This window comes from Balaenoptera borealis (assembly GCF_965194805.1).
Source record: "Balaenoptera borealis genome assembly, chromosome: 6".
NCBI classification, from domain to species: domain Eukaryota; kingdom Metazoa; phylum Chordata; class Mammalia; order Artiodactyla; family Balaenopteridae; genus Balaenoptera; species Balaenoptera borealis.
In genome coordinates, this window is record NC_138863.1 from 13,515,962 (window position 1) to 13,535,222 (window position 19,261).

At 38.0% G+C, this 19,261-nt stretch overlaps 1 protein-coding gene across 10 annotated transcripts in view; it reads left to right on the top strand.

Moving 5' to 3' along the window:
• The window catches only part of DOCK10 (dedicator of cytokinesis 10), a 299,794-nt gene that overhangs the window by 153,101 nt on the left and 127,432 nt on the right, over positions 1-19,261 (top strand). For all 10 annotated transcript variants that reach the window (XR_014245733.1, XM_082395837.1, XM_082395839.1 and 7 more), the window contains 4 exons: positions 4,458-4,540; positions 15,090-15,162; positions 15,439-15,561; positions 15,810-15,944. Coding sequence is in view for 9 of the 10 variants with exons in the window: in XM_082395837.1 (XP_082251963.1) it covers positions 4,458-4,540; positions 15,090-15,162; positions 15,439-15,561; positions 15,810-15,944 (414 nt within the window). In the remaining variant the exon portion in view is untranslated. The remainder of the gene's footprint in view (positions 1-4,457; positions 4,541-15,089; positions 15,163-15,438; positions 15,562-15,809; positions 15,945-19,261) is intronic.

Consider the following 19,261-nt stretch of genomic DNA (forward strand, 5'->3'; position numbering starts at 1 on the left):
AATAAAACCCCATGCTGGAGTTGATACGCTCCCTGCTCTTTTAAAAGGATGTGCCTACTTACGGGAAAGCTGGAGGGTCACCTCAGTTACTAGAGTTCCCTGTGTGAAGCTGGGACCCTAATGCTTTCATTTCATAGGCAGACAGCATGACAAGGACAGAGTCACACTGTCACTCCAGTGGAATGATGCATTTCAAGGCCCCCTCTAGACATTCTGATTCAGTGAATCCCCCGTGGGACCCAGGTACCTGCATTTTAATTAGCAAGCCCCATGGACACAGTACAGTTTGGGCAACACTATCTTAATGATTTAAAAGCCTTCGACTAAGTTGAGTTGGCTCAATTTTTTTTGTGTGTCTAAACATATAACAGGCAGAGATGGCAAGATAAAAGCTGAACAAGCAAACATAATAAACGAATAAAATGTGAACCGGGGCATTGCTGTTTGGAAAAATTAACCAGCTCAGCAAATGTTTGCTGGATATTCAGCCTTCATCTTTGAAGCAGACTGTGGAAGTCTCCCTTTCTCAAGGGGATAAGAAGTGGGTAATTTGAAATCAGTGTTGGGAGATAGGTAGTTTTTAGGGGGGAAATGGAACCATTGCCTTACTAAAACAAGCAGAGTTGTAGCCTGTGACTTTGAATTTGCAACAGGTCATTTCAGCTTAGTTTTTGGACAAAGAGGAATTGTAGTCATAATTATAATAGATCTTAATGATCTTCTTAGAGTGAGTGTGTGGGCTGGAACAAAGAATGGAGAATAATTTTCTATGCGTAACATTTCCAAAATGCCTAACTATGTAGGAGAAATGTTTATGTGTCTGTAAAATGCGCTGGCTTTCTCAGAATTGGAGAAATCACAGACTTACAAGGATTCTTAAGGGTCATGTAGTCCAACCCTAATCCTCATCTACCTACCACCAGCTACAAGAAACCTAACAAATAAATTCAGAGGAATTTGATTAAAACAGAATGCTGTGATCATCAGAGCTAAGATAGCTCTCCAAAACTATACTTGAATAAATCAAGAAAAACAAGTTGTTATTATCAACTGTCATGAATGAGATTTATAGATTGAGTCAAACTTGCTGAGAAAACCGATTTTTTAAAAACAAGTATTTGTTAATTACTTACCCTCTGTTAGGTGCTTTATAGGAATCGATCCTAATGAAGGTGGTATTATTTAGACAGATAAAGAAATAGATATTAAATCACTTAATTGAGATCTCACAGTTAATACCAAAATTCAAAACCAGGTTTGTCTGACTCCAAGACAGAAACAGAAACACCATAGAAAACCTCTGGAATGGTGGTCCAGATGTGATTTTTTTTTAAAGTCTTCAAAGTCTGTAAATATCAAACAACTCATAAATTAGTTGAATGGACTTTTTGAGTCAGACAAATCCAGTTTGAAATCCTACTTCTATCACATGTGGGATCTTGGGCAAAATTCTGAGCCTCTCCTTGCCTCTGTGATCTATAAAATGGGAATACAAAATCTCATGGAGTGCTTATTAAGATTATATGTAAAGCACCTACTAGAACAGTATCTGACAGGCACTTGCCACTGCCAAAACAAAAAAGAGGTAGTTCTTTACTAGGCTGTACTAGTATAAGAAATAACCACCTTCATTTTTGGTCAGTGGAATTCAGGATTAACATATCTCAGGTTTGGTTAGGCCTGTGGCATCTCATGAACAGTGTGTGTAATATGCGTGAATGTTTATCATGGTTAAACATAGGTACTATCCATAGCAAGACAGGGCAATGAGACAATGCACATTTGTCCCATCGAAACCTCCAGATTAGGAAGTGTAGCAATAGATATTATGAGAGAGAAATTTCTAATCCAGTCTAATATACTGAGTGTTCAGTTGCTAAATCAGAGATCCTAATAAATGAAATGATTTGACCAAAATCTTGTTGGAATTCAGTACTAGTTCCAGACCAAGAATAAAGCCCTGTAGCTCCTGGTTCAGTGCGGTACCCTCTGTTTGCATTTTTTTTGTAAAGAATATACATTGGTTTGGCAGTTTTTTATCAAGAATCTTTAAAATACTTTGAGTACTCTATCCTAAAAAAATAATCCAAAAAGGGTCAAACTTGGGGGAAAATGGGAGGACCAAATTCATGAAGAAACACTCTGAAGCATTTTTTTCTACAATGGCACAAAATTTGAACTAGCCATAGTAACTGCTCACTCTGTCCTCTTCTATAAGTCTTTGCTCAAATGTCACCTTCTTTGTAAGACTTACCCTAACCATTCTATTTAAATTGTCCCTCCTTCCCCAACTCTATCCATCCCCCTTCTTCTGCTATATTTTTCCCATGACACTTAGCATTTCCTGATACATTACACAATTTACTTATTTTTGTGTTTGTTGACCAGCTCTTCACAGGGGCACACTTTTCAAGAGGGCATGAATTTTTGTCCCTTGTTCACTGATGTATTTGCATCACCTGGAAAAACACCGGGCACACAGTATGGGTTCAATAATGTTTATTGACCAAATTAATGAATGGATGGTTTCCAAAACTAAGAGACCAGGTTGGTAAATTAGGGTATGAGACTTTATTCTACTTATTTAAAGTGGTCATAAAACTTAGAAAGCAAAAGTTAAAAAATCTTTAGAATATGCCTTTAAGTGAATAAAAACAATATTCCAATTCAAATATATACTTAGAGGAGAACTAGGTAAAACTATGCACCAGAAAAAAAAAGATTGAAAGGGAATGCAAAAAAGGGGTGGGTTTTATGCTTTTTGTTTTCCATTTTGTATCGTTTGAGAACTACAGGAAAGTGTAGAGAAAGGAAAGTAAGTGAGAGAGGGTGGGAAAGAACCGTGATCATGAATGCTTTGCCCTCTTGGGTTGGGATGCTGTGTATCTTTGCGCTCCTTGCCTGAATTCCTGGCATCTTTATCGAAAATGAAGATGGAACTTTTTAGCCAGGGAGCATATCAGGGTTCAGTTTTCCTTTTATTTCCAGAAACATGTGGTTTGCACAGTTGGCTCAGGAATTGGCAGGTTAAGAAATTTAATTTTAGCTAAACATTCAGTTTTGTTCACATTCCTCTTCTCCATCCAGAGTCGGTACACATCCCCTGAATCCTCTTTGACTGTTATCCACGTCCATTTGTCTTGTTGCTGTTCTGTTTTTAATCTCTTCTTTCTCCTGTCCCCCTGCCGCCATCCCCCCACTCCTATCTTCGTCCTAGTCTCATGCATTGTTTGCCCTCAGTCCCCATTTGCGTCGTCGGGGTGTTTCCCTGAACAGATAAAGCTATGGTGCTGAGGAAGTTCAAGGCCAGAGAAATCCAGTGCGCCTGAGGACCCCTAACCCTTCTCCCTGCCTTTCCCGTGCATCTTGAGCCAGGTGCCCGCACCCTGTGTTCTCCACCCAAGAGAACACCCTGGGTGTTTCTACACCCCCCTCTGAGCCACTCCTTCCCACTCTCTGTTTCTGCAAGGACAGTGCCCGTGCTTTCTTTGCTCTAACCCTTCCACACCTTGAGTAATGACTCTCATGAAGAGCTCTCATTTGCTGTCGCCTTCTTTGTTACAAAGACGATCAGAGGTCTTATCTCTCACATTGCAGTAAGTTTATTGCTCCTCATTTTTTCCCACTAATGCTAGAGGACAGGGTCTCCTTATAATCCTGGTGTTGCTGTTTAATCCCCAGATTTACGTAATTTTAGAATCTAAAGGAATCTTAAAACCCAGCTAGTGAAATCCCCATTACCACTCTATGGTCAGTACTGTGCCAGGCACAGGGTCGGTGTTTGGGAAATATTTGCCATGGGTAAATACTGTAAACTCAGCCAGCATGAACCACTCTAAGATAATTCTTTTGTGCTATTAACATTGTTTTTTAAAAGTTTTTTGGTCATCTTTTATTCACATATATTTATAAAGTTGATGAATAATCAGGGAGAAGGTTGGGCTCAGAAGGCAATGAGGTAAAACTGAAAAACTCATCTCAAGCTGACAACAGGGTTGATATAAAGAGGAAAAGGATAGGTTACCGATGCGAGAATAAGAAGAAATGGGCTAAAATTATGATGAAAGGATGGCATATAAATAATAACATATTTCACTGCTAAGAACTGTTAAATAAAGGAAGGGTTTCCAAGGAAAGCTGAAAAATGATGGTACTTGAGGTTAGTGACATATCCGGTTATGATTCAGAGGATGATTAAATTAGGCTTTCCTTAATGGAGAAAAATAGAATAAATATGTTAAACGGTTCCTCCTCTAAGAGTCTGGGAAAGGTTAGATTTTCCTTTCACTGGAAAATGAAATGATTATAATGCTCAAGCCCCTTATCTACCTTAAAATTGCTAACATAGCTACCTTAACATTAGCCCGGAGATCATGAGCACTGAATTCACTGTGCTTCTTTATCAGGACAGCTGCTTTTTGAATGATAATTTTTAATTGCCGTTTTTTTCCTTTCAGGCTTGTAAATTTTACAGTTCCCAGTGGTATGTGGTAAACTACAAATATGAACAGTATTCTGGAGACATTCGACAGTTACCTCGGTAAGAACCTATTATGATTACTCCTTGGGTTTTTCCATATATAAGCTATGTTCCCTAAATTCTGCCACTGTTCATGAATACATGTACGTTAATCTAGTATCAAGGTATGTTTTACAAAATTTAAAAGTAAAAGTCACGATGGAACATTTTGTTCAACAATGTATTGCTTGTAACCTCACAGAATTGCGGTGAGAGATACATATACTCATTTAGGTTTTGAACAAAGTTTTAAAGTACCATGTCATTCTTTTGTGAGTTGTCTTTTTCAATAGCAGATACAAGAGAATTTAAAAAGTAAAATTTGGACCAGAAATTTTTTCTGACAATATTCTGTATATAGCATTCAGATTTGCCATTGGTTTCATGTATTTTCACTCCGGGATATCAAAGGGCATGAAAATAAACAACCTCCACAGGAATGATAAATGTCTAAGAAGAGCAAAAAGGAAAAACACACACCTAATATTTTCCGGATTATGGGGAAATAAAGTCTTTAGGAAAAGGTGATATTGTTCTGCAACTGCCCAAATGTCACCTCTATAAAGAATTTGCTCACCTGACCAATGACCTGACCTAGAGTAGTCATTTATTCTGTGTCTGTGTCTCCCACTAAAGTTAAACCCCCCAAAGGGCAGGGACTCTTCCTCGCAGAGTCCCCTGCAGGCCCAGGAGAATGCCTGGCACATAGTAGGTGGGCAATAATTACTTATTGGATAAGTAAACTGAGAGAGTAGCAAATTTTAAAATATAATAATCCTGGATGGGCTTGGAGTTGCTTAAATTCAAAGAACTGCAATGAACTGGAATCTCCCAACACACTGGTTCATCAAACTAAAATGATGCACATCGTCCAGAAAAAACACTTAAGACAGTCAAAAGTTAATTTTTTATTAACACTTCCCTCAAGTGAAACTTTGAGGTCATACACATTGCATCTAACTTTTTAATGGACACATGGTTTAGATTTGGGCACCACTTTCTAGGATTTCCCGTGCCCCCAGAAACATCTTTTCCAGACTGGGATACTTGGAAGTGCTGCGATCAACTCCTGGATGCAGAATTTGAAGTGGAGGGGGTGTTATGGAGTAGCTCTGGGAAGGTGACATTTGGGCTCAGATCTGAAGGAAACGTAGCTACCAGCACTGCAATCTCCAGAAAAGGGTTCCCAGAGGAAACAGCAGGGGCAAAGGCCATGAGGTGGGAACCAGAGTGGTCATTCGAGCAGAATGACAATCAGTGAGGCCGGACCTAAGGGTTGGTGAAACCATGGAACTAGGCAGGGGACCTCGTGGGTCCTGAAAAGGAGCTGGATTTTATTCTCATTGCAACAGAAGACTGTAGAAATTTGTAACCTGGAGTGTGACATGATCTGGTTTACCTCTTTAAGAAATTACCTGCTCTACTCTATGGAGAATGGGACTGTAGCAGTGAGAATTTAAAAAAAGAAAAAAGAAAAAGAGAAGCTGGCCATTTCTTTTGGAGTAGCATTACTGTGAAGAGCAAAAAGCAATGTTCCTCTGAAACAGCAAGTCTTTATTCAAAACAGTGACTGTTAACTTTCACCAAATCTCTGAACGTTCCTTTAGAGTCTGGTCACTCCTAAAAGATAACTCCCTTAAACTTCATGTTGGGAAGGTCTCATCACACCCTAGGCCTTCATGAATAATTATTACATTCAGAATGTCTGGGCCTTAGTAACACACTTTTTGTAGCTGCAATTGAAAAGCAAAGCATTTTTTAACACTGAGACTTCTTCTTTCTGAAAACAGTTCCGAGAAGTGGTTACAACTTGTAAGCCATGTCCAAGCACTTGGAAGACTGCATATAAAGGGAGAGAGTGTAGAAAGAGGTGTTTAGCTGCCATTTGGCATAAATGCCTTCCTGCTGTCCTTAGGTCTATTGAAATCTTTAATGGCTTTATCCCCAAACACTGTTCATCTTTTCTTGTATTCGTGATGCCATAAAGAAAAATAAATTAATTAAAAAATTCACATGCACGATATTCTTCCTCTATGAAAACCATAGAGAAGGCACCTCCAGTCAGAACAGGGTCTGGATATCACTGTTGAATTGGAATTCTTGTAGAGCACGAGAAGAAATCTCATGAGAAGAAATGCAAAAGTAACCAAAATATTGCTGAAAATTTCCCTGACTTTAACTAAAGGATGTGGAAGTTGATACCAAGAAAGGGAAGCATAAGACTGCCGCTAAGTAAGAAACTGTAATGAACTCTATCTGATATGTTCAAAATGAAAATCAGAAGTTCTAGAATAATCCTCATGTATCCCCTGAACGAATGAAGACTGTAACATTGAATAGTAAAACTATTTTTTAAATGATTTTACAAAGCTAAGCACTCCCCACTAAAGACTACACATATTTAGGTCAGTAGTGGGAACATAATTTACTTGGGCCTTCTGAGACTATTAGAAGTAAATCATTTTCATACCTCCTGGATTAGAAGAATTCTCCTATATCTGCTACCAATTTAAACTGATCATTTCTTTTTATGGATTGCTGAGGCTTTAAAATAAAAACTTGGAATTATGGGGAAGTGAAAAAAGATATGTGTTTATCTCCCTCATTTTTAGTCTTTAAATTTAAAATTGTGCTATTATTCAATCTTAAAAACCTCATTTTTTTAGTGTCTGTTCATAGGAAGATATTGGAGAGAGACTTTATTTCAGGCTAGAATGTAAAATGTAAAGACTTCACACATTAGAAATAAAAATTGGCACTGAAATTTGTGTTCCTAGGAAACAAGAATGTCATAAAAAAAAAAGTATGATGTCAAAGGAGCCAAGAATATACAATGGGGAAAGGATAGTCTCTTCAATAAACATTGGGAAAGCTGACAGCCACAAGTAAAAGAATGAAACCAGACTACTATCTTACACCATACATGAAATTAACTAAAAATGTATTTACTACTTGAGTATAAGACCAGAAGCCATAAACTCCTGGGAAAAAACATAGGTAATAAGCTCCTTGACATTGGTTTTGGCAATGATTTTTTGGATCTGACTCCAAAAGCAAAGGCAACAAAAGCAAAAATAAACAAATGAGACTACATCAAATTAAAAAGCTTCTGCACAACAAAGGAAATCATCAAAAAAATGAAAAGCAAGCCACTGAATGGGAGAAATATTTGCAAATCATATACCTGATAAGGGGTTAATACGTAAAATATACAAAGAACTCGTACAACTCAATGGCAAAAAAAAAAAAAAAAGCCAACAACGATCTCATTAAAAAATAGGCAGAGGATCTGAATAGACATTTTCCCAGAGGAGACATACAGATGGCCAATGGTACGTGAAAAGATGCTCAATATCACTAATCACCAGGGAAATGCAAATCAAAACCACAATGAATTATCTCCTCACACCTGTTAGAATGGCTATTATCAAAACAACCAGAGATAACAAGTGTTGGTAAGGATGTGGAGAAAAGGGAACCCTTGTGCACTCTTGGTGGAAACGTAAACTGGTGTAGCCACTACGAAAAACAGTATGGAGATTCCTCAAAAAATTAAAAATGGAACTACCATATGATTCAGCAATTCCACTTCTGGGTATTTATTCGAAGAAAACAAAAACACTAATTCGAAAAGATATACACACCCCCATGTTCATTACAGCATTATTTAAACTAGCCAAGATACAGAAACAACTTAAGTGTCCACTGGTGGATGAAAATGTGGCATATATACACAATGGAATACTATTCGGTGATAAAAAAAAATGAAATCTTGCCATTTTCGACGACATGCGTGGACCTGAAAGGCACCATGCTGAGTGAAATAAGTCAGAGAAAGACAAAAGCCGTATGATCTCACTCATATGTGGAATTTAAAAACAAAAAACAAAACCAGAAAAAAAAAATAGCAAGCTCACAGATACAGAGAACAGACTGATAGTTGTCAGAGGTGGGGTGAAGGGGATCAAAAAGGTACAAACTTCCAGTTATAAAATAAATAAGTCATGGGAATGGAACGTACAGCTTGGTGACTAGAGTTAACCATACTGTATCAAATATTTGAAAGTTGCCAAGAGAGTAGATCTTAAAAGTCCTCATCACACACACAAAAAATTCTTAGTAGCTATGCATGGTAACGATGTGAACTAGACTTATTGTGGTGATTATTTCACAGTATGTACAAATACAGAATCATTATTTTGTACACCTAAAACTAGCATAATGTCATCTGTCAATTATTCCTCAATTTAAAAAATGTGAAACAAACAAGAAAATATGATGCCACAGATTTCATTAATCCACAGGCTAAAATACAGAGATATATGGCATACTTAAAAGTTTTACCACAGCTGGGTGGATATAAAGAAGAAAATTTCATAGAGTATATTTTGTGATAGGTAGAAGATCAATTAAAATGGAACCTGTATAGTTGGACTGATTTGGAACCGAATTTTTTTTAAATAAAAGAACACTTCTTGAGTGTCGACAGTGAGCCAGAATGTGCTGGGTGCCATATGTACATTATCTCATTTAACACGCACGACCCCACGGAGTAGGAACTGTTTCCCCTGTTGTATAAAGGAATGCAGAGCATCGAGAGGGTTAGTAACTTGCCCCCAACCTCACTCCACTCAAGTATCCCCACACTTCTTATATGAGGTATAGGAGGTAATTTGGGTGTAGAAATGAGAAATAAGACTGACCAGAAATGACAACTAATGTTGGGTCCAAACACCGGAAGGTGAGGCCCCTGCGGAGCCCTCCGTCTCTGGAACCCAAAGGCCCTTAGAGACCCACAGTGGTCTTGGGGGGAGAATTTTACCTTCAGCAGCCAGAGGTGCTTATCTTTTAATGACCTCCAGAAGAGAGAAAGGTCATGCTTAATGGCGCTGCAGATATGAGACTGAGTAGTGATGATGGTTACTTAAAGAGAAGGAGGCAGTGCCCTGTGGGTCAGTGGGAAGAGGGACGGGAAAGAAGAGCTCTCAGTAGCCCCCACGTCTAAACCCTCCGCCAAGCGTGCTCCAGGGCATTTTCTTACAAGGCTGACCTCCCCTCCTGTCTCTCTCCCTCCCTCACTGTGCTCCAGCCCAACCAGCGGTCCACTCTTGGATGCTGCAAGCTTGATCCTTCCTCAAGATCTTCCCCCAGATCATCACATGGCCGGCTTCTTCTCATTCTCAACCAAAATGGCCATCTGTGACCACCCTTTCTAAACCTGGCTTCTGCCACCCCTACCTGGATCACTCTTTTCTCTTCTCCTCTTTAATTTTCTTCCCAACCATTTTCATCCAGGGAAATTACCTTGTTTATTTATGCTTAATTACCGACTCTCTCCTCCCTTAGAAGGCGAGCTTACTCAGCTTGGGGATTTATCTTCCGATACGTGGTTGTCATTATTGCAGGTCTTCTATGTGACAGGTACTATCTGGAAACTGGATCATTTAGTGATGAGAAGGAATAGCCTCCAAGAATTAACACAGCTCTCAACTCACAGTGAATTTGATCAAGCAAACAGATTTAAGAAAAGCCAGCAACGAAAAAGCATGCACATTCACCCATCCCACACCCCTAGATATGACCTAAATTGACACTCCCTGGTCTGCACATTTTTTTTTGATGAACAATAAGGTTTGCATGAATATGACTAAGGATTAATGTAGTTGGTTGAGTTTTGCTAGTGACCTCATTGGTCTTATCTATCATATCTTATGATTTATTTTTGAGTCATAATACTTAAGTGAACTGAAAAGGAAAACTTAAAGAAAATTTGGTTTTATGCAAGAGTTTGGAGACCTCACAAATTGTAATATTGTAACATTTGGGAAATTTAAAAAAAATTTTTTAGTATTTGTATGAAGCCGCCTTCTCTCTTTTCAAAATCATCTGTCCTTCAAAAATACCAGGGGAAAGTTCTTGAGAAATTCATACTCACTATTTTCTTTGAGAATAGTTATATATTTTTTTGCACAATTTCTTAACATTTTGCTTAGTATTAAAAAAAATTCAGGAGACATCATTTTTCTTCAACACCTTTAAAAAAATCCCCCCTATATTTTATCATGCAAATTTTCAAACATACAAAAAATGTTGGAAAACTTATACAAGGAACACCCATATTTTCACCATCTAGAATGTATCTTTTACATTTTGCTGTATGTATTTTATGACATTATCCCTCCATCCACCCATCCCTCTTGCCATCCACCAGACCATCTTATATTTTGATCATTTCAAAGTGAGTTTAAAGTACCAACACACTGTCTGCTGCCTTTCTAAACACTTTAGAATGCATACCGTTAACTAGAAACATATATGTTTACAGTTTACTATTTTTTTCTTTTGAGGGAAACTTTAGGAGGTGAGACAAGTTGTAAGTGAGCCACTGGATGACTTTGACTGTGCATACACCTGCGCACCTGAAACCCCTACTGACATAAGGGATGTTATCATCACCTTCAAAGAGTTCATTGCTACCCCTCCCTGGTCAGTCCTCACCCCTACTTCCCTCTCTCCCCAGAGACAACCACTGTTCTGATTCTCTTCACCACGGATTAGTATTACATATTCTAGAACTTCATAACATTGGAATCATGCCATATGTATTCCTGTGTTTCTGACTTCTTTGACTCAGCATGATGTTTTGAGTGATATCCACATTGTTGCATGTATCAGTAGCTCCCGTCCCCTTCTGAGTAACATTCCTTTTGTGTGTGGATCTACTATAGTTTGTTTAGCCATTCTCCTGTCGACACAGCATTTTCAGCTGAGTTGTGCGTAACTCACTTTAAAATCATGGACTTTTGTGAAACTTTGGCTATCATTTATAGGCTATCTCAGTTCCTATTTTCAATTCTCTGATGGAAGATTTGTGGAAAAACCCTCACAAGTATTTAACCTTATACACTGAGATTCATGAAAACCCTATTTTGTTTCCTTAATTGTTTATTTCATTGTTAGTTTGAAAGGCTGTTCCTTCTCTCCTTTCTTTACACTTTTATAATTATCTTTGCAGAAATGAGAGTTGGACTGTGGAACATGAACTCTATTGCAAGCCACAATTATCAAGAACAAATGCCTATAAAATTATTATTTTGTAAGAAAGAAAAGAAAGGATAAACCATGCTGGCAAAAGAGGACAGAGCAAAGAATTAAGAAACAAATAGAACTGTCTCAAGGTCAAAGGGAGACGGGCAGGAAAGGACGAGCATATAATTTAGGGCCACCCCAGAGCCAAACATTGACCTTCCAGTTCAAGTTTGTCTTTGCTGCCTCATCCTCGGTTTTCCCTACTCATCCCTTTATCTTTCACGTAGGATGTTTCCTTAATAGTGCCTTTACTGCCCTGCCATCATTTTAAGAATCCTGGAACACTCATGTCTCCTCCTCTGCAGACAAAATACTTTGAGTAATTGCTCTGAAATAAGCCCTTTGAACCTGCCTCTGAATCTCAGGCAGTGTGTCACCTCTTGAAGGAGCAAGGGTTGAGGAAAGGGTTGTGTTTAAGCGCTTTATTTTGCCAGTCAAATGAAAAGGCAAAAGGAACTGCTTCTGGTTCAAGGAGTGTCAAGATGTTGTTAAGGAGAAGAGGAGTATTTTTGGTGGGATGGGGAGAATTTCCCAGTGGTCCCAAAATAACAGTGTGATCTGTTACCTGTTCTGCCTTCATATAAGGTTGACCCTAACCAAGAGAGGCAGAACAAGTTAACATCAGTGGCAGCTGGCACAAACTTGAGTATCTCTAAGGTTCTGCAAGAAGGAGAAAGAACTACAGGTACACCAGGATCCTTTGCAAGAGAAAAATGGCTGCAATCATACTTAACATGCTTATGAAAGATGGTTTGGACTAATCTGTCCTTAATACAGGAAGTATCGTCTCAGAGATAAGGCTTCTGACCCCATCTCTTTCACTGTGTGTTTATGTGAGTAACTGTTATGGACTTTGTTTTCTTCTCAGCAAAATAGCAAGATTAGACTAGATGTGGATTCCCAGTATTTGTGTCCAAAAGTCCGATTATATGCATATACATTTGAATAAAAAGCAATATGTTACTTAGTACATATTTAGACTTCAGTACAAAATCTCTGTTATCTTGGTATATATTTTTGAGCTTGCAAATAAATCATGGATGAGGAAGGTTGTATTATATATTAATATGTTTTTGAAATTTGGACTAACACATACCCATGCAAGTAAATTCAAACACATTAATTAACAAGTATTTATTGATGACTTACCCTTACCATGTGTCTGAACCTGTTGTGATGATAACCTCAAAATACACATTTCCTACCACTCTTCTTTCAAGCCTCTGGCTTTGAAATAAAGCTGTTACCATCTGCAACTACTTATATATGGGTCTTGGGATGTCCTATCAAGACTGTGGAACCGAAACAAAATAGAGAAATAAATTAGAATTAGGACTGAAGTGAGACTGTAGATATCATTTATAACACTCAATATCAAGTACTTTGTACCCCAGAATAGCTTTATTTTTATTAGTTATGAATTTTAGTAGCAAGGGACTTTCATTAATTTGAATTTATAGGATAAATTCACAATAATAAGATACTTTTTAAAAACCTATTTAACATATTGGAGGTGCCTCTTAGGATTTTGATCACCAAAAATGTGTCCTACTGCTAAAAAGAACATCGCCAAGATGCCTTCCAAAAACAAAATTTTAAGTTATACCTTTTCATATTATCTCACTTCTGTGATATCCTTGTTCACCTTGCCTCTCAATAATTCAGTCAGCAAATGCATATTGATCATGTCTACAACAGGAAAGAAAAAAGCTGAGTGAGATGTAGATGGGACTTCATTAGAGTCACTGGTTTCAAGAAATGTATAATCTGCTGGAGGGCTAAGACAGGCGACCAAATAACAGAACCAGGAGAGCATCATAAGAGACGTACGCTCAGCATCTACAGGAAGACAGTCCTAATTCTGTAGATCCAGGATACCTTCATGGAAATGACTTTGGGAGCACAAACTCTTACCAGGTTACAATGGAATATTGTTCAGCCTTAAAAAGGAATGAAATCCTGATACACTCCCCAACATGAATGAACCTTGAAGACATTATGCTAAGTGAAATAAGCCAGCCACAAAAAAGACAAATATTGCATGACTCCACTCGTATGAAGTACCAAGAATAGTTCATTTCATAGAGATAGAAAGTAGAATGATAACCCAGGGCTGGGGAAAGGGAAAAATGGGGAATTATTGTTTAATGGGTACAGAGTCAGTTTGGGAATAAAAATGGTCTGGAGATGGACAGTGGTGATGGTTGTACAGTGTGAATCTACTTAATGCTACTGAACTGTGCACTTAAAAACAGTTAAAATAGTAATTCTTCTGTTATGTATATTTTACCACAATAGAAAAAACTTTGATCAGGTATGGAGGGTGTGGTTCTGATCTCAGGCTTTTCTACAATTTAATAGTGAGGACGGTGTTCTTTTTGTGCTCTTTCTCTGCTATGAACTGGGAATGGGCATTTCTATGTCTTTCAGAAGGAGGGTACAGAATATTTTGAATCCGTTTGAATCCACTGAATCCCTATGTGAATGCACGGCTTGGTGATTTTATGAGTACATATATAATATATATATATGTGTGTGTGTACATATACATATACACATGTATGTATAGACATATATGAATACATATAAAGAGTCCTTGGTCATTCACCGTGCTATCTGGAACACCATCAACATAGGAAACCATTTGTAATGGGAATACTGAATGTGCCCCTGGGCTTTTTTCTCAATAGTCAAATTCTGAGATTGCTTCTACATAATAAAATCATTCTAAAGAAAACAAATCTCCCATGCCAATTCTCTGTGTAGGATTTCTAGTTAGGTATAAAGGAATGCCTGAATTGTGGATGATACTGTCTGGTTTCCATTCAACCATGTGTTATGAGATAGAATCAAGCCAAGGAAAGTTTATTTCTGTCTTATTTTACCATTTCTGGAGCCAAGTGTACGCTCTTGCTCCTCTGGGCTGGTCAGTGATGCTCTAAGAGGCTTTTCTGTGCTACCATGGAAATCCCCAAAGTGAGCACAATTGCTGCTAAGTCACGTTGGTGCAGGCTTTGGGGAGAGGCCAAGGTTAGGGGAGCAGCGCAGCCTGGTGGCCAGAGCCCTGGGTGGTTCTTCAAATGACTGTCCTGTAGCCTTGGACATGTCACATAAAGGCAAAGGGAAAAAAAAAAAAAAAAGATAATGAAAATATCAGTACTTTATATTCCACTTCAAAATGTGGAGGAAGGAAAATATAAATCACCAAGCCCTTAAAATCATCCCACTTACCTTCATCTAATTAAAAAGGACATGTGTAAATCTGTACAAATAGTAACTCTGTGGTTTAAAATGGAGATTTATTTACTGGAGATGAGATATAATGGTGTAGGGGGAAAGTTAATACTTCCAAAGGAAATGGATCCCTCATGAGATTATATTATTTTATAAAAATGTGTAAGAAAGCCACCACAATAGCTGTTACCCAGCTGAAAGCAATGTCTCAAATGACAAATCAGAATCTTTTTTTTTTTAATATCAGAGCAGAATACAAACCGGAGAAACTTCCTTCACATTCCTTTGAGGTTGACCATGAAGATGCTGATAAGGATGAAGTAAGTAAATGGTTGAAAGTGAAATGTTTAAAACATGAGGATAATTAGCTCCTGTCTTTCACTAGCGTGTTTCAAATTCAGACCAGTTTCTCCTAAAGCTGCAGTAGCTGTTGGTGTGAAGGCTTTTAGATAAAATGAATCACGTGTGTTTTGAAATTGAACATGATTTTTTAAGATGAGTCAAAGAGAGAAAAAGGAGTCTCGTTTTTAAGTGCAGTGTCTAAGATCTGGGATTCACAAAAGATGGCTGTAATGCTAATGATGCCTTCTGTACAGGATACCACTTCTCACTCATCCTCCAAGGGCGGAGGGGGAATGGGAGGAACCGGAGTTTTCAAGTCTGGCTGGCTCTACAAGGGGAATTTTAACAGCACCGTGAATAATACCGTTACTGTTCGGGTAAGGAGACATCAAGACTCATCTTTGTTTCTGCCACCTTTCTTCACACCCTCCTCCACTTCGGTCACAGAACAGAGGAGAGCCATTTGCATTGAGTTTGTTTTTCGTGTCATATTTTATTTATGAGAAAGGAGGACGTTCTTCTCTAGAACAGTGCCCTAGAAATGTAGCACTCTTGAAGGAATTAGAAGTAGTCTTAATTTCTGTGAATTTGAACTACCTCCTTATATTTTATTCCCTTTATTTAGTCATTCAAAAAGCGCTTCTTCCAGCTGACTCAGTTGCCAGATAATTCCTACATCATGAATTTTTACAAAGATGAAAAAATATCCAAAGAACCCAAAGGTTGCATCTTTTTGGATTCCTGTACAGGTGTGGTGCAGGTGAGTAGAAATCTCTTTTCCCACGAGTTTTTTTAATCAAAAAGTGTGTTCATCCAATCATTATTCATTCATTCCAAAAATATGTATGGAGTATCTGATATGAGCCGTGAACTGTTTCAAACTCCAAGGATTCAGTGGAGAGCAAGGCAGCCTAGATACCTGCTTTCACAAAACTCATTTCAATAAAGTAAGGAAAACAGAAAATACGTAAAGAAAGAAATAAACAGAGTGGAATGATTGGTAAAATCTGGAATAAAGAAAATAAACAGGGTTACAGAAGGTAGAGAGACGATGGTGAGGTTGCAAAGGAATCTTTATGCTCCAGAAGTGAGAAAAACATTTATGAAGATAAAATATTTGATCTAGAGATTAAAGAATATGCAGGGGCAGCAAGTGCAAAGGTCCTGAGGCAAGAGCAAGTCTGCTGTACTCAAGGCAAAGAGGAAAATGACCACCTGCATGGCTGTAGTGTAGAGATCCACCAAGCCAAAGAATTCAGTAAGATTATATGTAAATCACATAGTTCAAAGTAGGCTCTTCATGAATGTTGTCTTTATTATTAGGTAATAAATAATAAGATAGTAAATTTACCGTGTATAAATGCATCATCCTTCTTCGAAGAGCAGGTTTCTTCAAAGGCAAGGATTACATTGATTCTCAAGAGTTAATCTCAGAAACAGACACAGTGCCTGCTGTAACAGACAATGCTGTTCTGCAAAGCCTTGGTCCTCAAATTATTGTCCTTAGTATTAAGTTTGACATGGACCACGGTGGCAAAGGGAAGCAAAATATATCCATAGGCCTCACTTGGACATCTTATTTTCAAAAATTTTATTCTTTCTACTCTGATGAAATAGCTATCCTTATTCTCTCTCATGTAAAAATTGAAGCAATCAAGTGTTTTAGCAGTCTTCCCTCAAATTTCACATTAAGATGCTGGCCCATTTAGGTTGAGGACTCTATTCTTGGTCACAGGCCACTAGGAACAATTCTTTACCTTATCACCAAACCACCGGCATTCACATAACTTGCTACATGGCTGAGATTACATTTCGGATTAATACCAGGGGCACTCAGATGTGTGAATGCAAAATAGAGTTCTCTTTAGTCACTCAAGCCTAGATTATTTCTGGATGGTTTATCCGTTAAAATCTGGAATTTCTCCAGAAAGTAATAATGCTGCACTTTAAAAGGAAAGAATTAATTAAGTGTTGCTGAGTCCTCCACTAGAAATGAAAGCTAACTGCTTTATAACACAGATGCCAACTTTCCTTATGGAAAGGGCAATAAGGATCTTAGTGGAGGGTGAAGATAGTTTTCTATTGTTGGTCACAAAGGAGACTCTTTGGCTTTAGAAATATGAAATAATACTTTAGCAATAGGTTAAAGATCAATAACTACATTTTACAGACATTGAGCTGAAAAACTTATTTTCTTTTCTATTTGTACTTCCAAATTTGCTCTAGCAAATGAGTCATCATCTTCTAAGAAGTATCATTGTAGCCCTTGTTAGCTATTAAGTTTGCAGAGATATGAATTATTATTTTTTTAAACATCTTTATTGAAGTATAATTGCCTTACAATGGTGTGTTAGCTTCTGCTTTATAACAAAGTGAATCAGTTATACATATAAAATATGTTCCCATTTCTCTTCCCTCTTGCATCTCCCTCCCTCCCACCCTCCCCATCCCACCCCTCTAGGTGGTCACAAAGCACCGAGCTGATCTCCCTGTGCTATGCGGCTGCTTCCCACTAGCTATCTATTTTACATTTGGTAGTGTATATATGTACATGACACTCTATTACCCCGTCACATCTCACCCCACCCCCTCCCCATATCCTCAAGTCCATTCTCTGGTAGGTCTGTGTCTTTATTCCCGTCTTGCCACTAGGTTCTTCATGGCCTTTTTTTTTTTTTTTCCTTAGATTCCGTATATATGTGTTAGCATACTGTATTTGTTTTTCTCTTTCTGACTTACTTCACTCTGTATGACAGACTCTAACTCCATCCACCTCATTACAAATACCTCCATTTCATTTCTTTTTATGGCTGAGTAATATTCCACTGTATATATGTGCCACATCTTCTTTATCCATTCATCTGTAAATGGACATTTAGGTTGCTTCCATGTCCTGGCTATTGTAAATAGAGCTGCAATGAACATTTTGGTACATGACTCTTTTTGACCTATGGTTTTCTCAGGGTATATGCCCAGTAGTGGGATTGCTGGGTCGTATGGTAGTTCTATTTGTAGTTTTTTAAGGAACCTCCATACTGTTCTCCATAGTGGCTGTATCAATTTACATTCCCACCAACAGTGCAAGAGTGTTCCCTTTCCTCCACACCCTCTCCAGCATTTATTGTTTCTAGATTTTTTGATGATGACCATTCTGACCGGTGTGAGATGATATCTCATTGTAGTTTTGATTTGCATTTCTCTAATGATTAATGATGTTGAGCATGCTTTCATGTGTCTGTAGGCCATCTGTATATCTTCTTTGGAGAAATGTCTATTTAGGTCTTCTGCCCATTTTTGGATTGGGTTGTTCGTTTTTTTGTTATTGAGCTGCATGAGCTGCTTGTAAATCTTGGAGATTAATCCTTTGTCAGTTGCTTCATTTGCAAATATTTTCTCCCATTCTGATGGTTGTCTTTTGGTCTTGTTTATGGTTTCCTTTGCTGTGCAAAAGCTTTTAAGTTTCATTAGGTCCCATTTGTTTATTTGTGTTCTTATTTCCGTTTCTCTGGGAGCTGGGTCAAAAAGAATCTTGCTGTGATGTATGTCATAGAGTGTTCTGCCTATGTTTTCCTCTAAGAGTTTGATAGTGTCTGCCCTTACACTTAGGTCTTTAATCCATTTTGAGTTTATTTTTGTGCATGGTGTCAGGGAGTGTTCTAATTTCATACTTTTACATGTAGCTGTCCAATTTTCCCAGCACCACTTATTGAAGAGGCTGTCTTTTCTCCACTGTATATGCTTGCCTTCTTTATCAAAGATAAGGTGACCATATGTGTGTGGGTTTATCTCTGGACTTTCTATCCTGTTCCATTGATCTATATTTCTGTTTTTGTGCCAGTACCAAACTGTCTTGATTACTGAAGCTTTGTAATATAGTCTGAAGTCAGGGAGCCTGATTCCCCCAGCTCCATTTTTCGTTCTCAAGATTGCTTTGGCTATTCGGGGTCTTTTGTGTTTCCATACAAATTGTGAAATTTTTTGTTCTAGTTCTGTGAAAAATGCCAGTGGTAGTTTGATAGGGATTGCATTGAATCTGTTGATTGCTTCAGGTAGTAGTGTCATTTTCACAATGTTGAT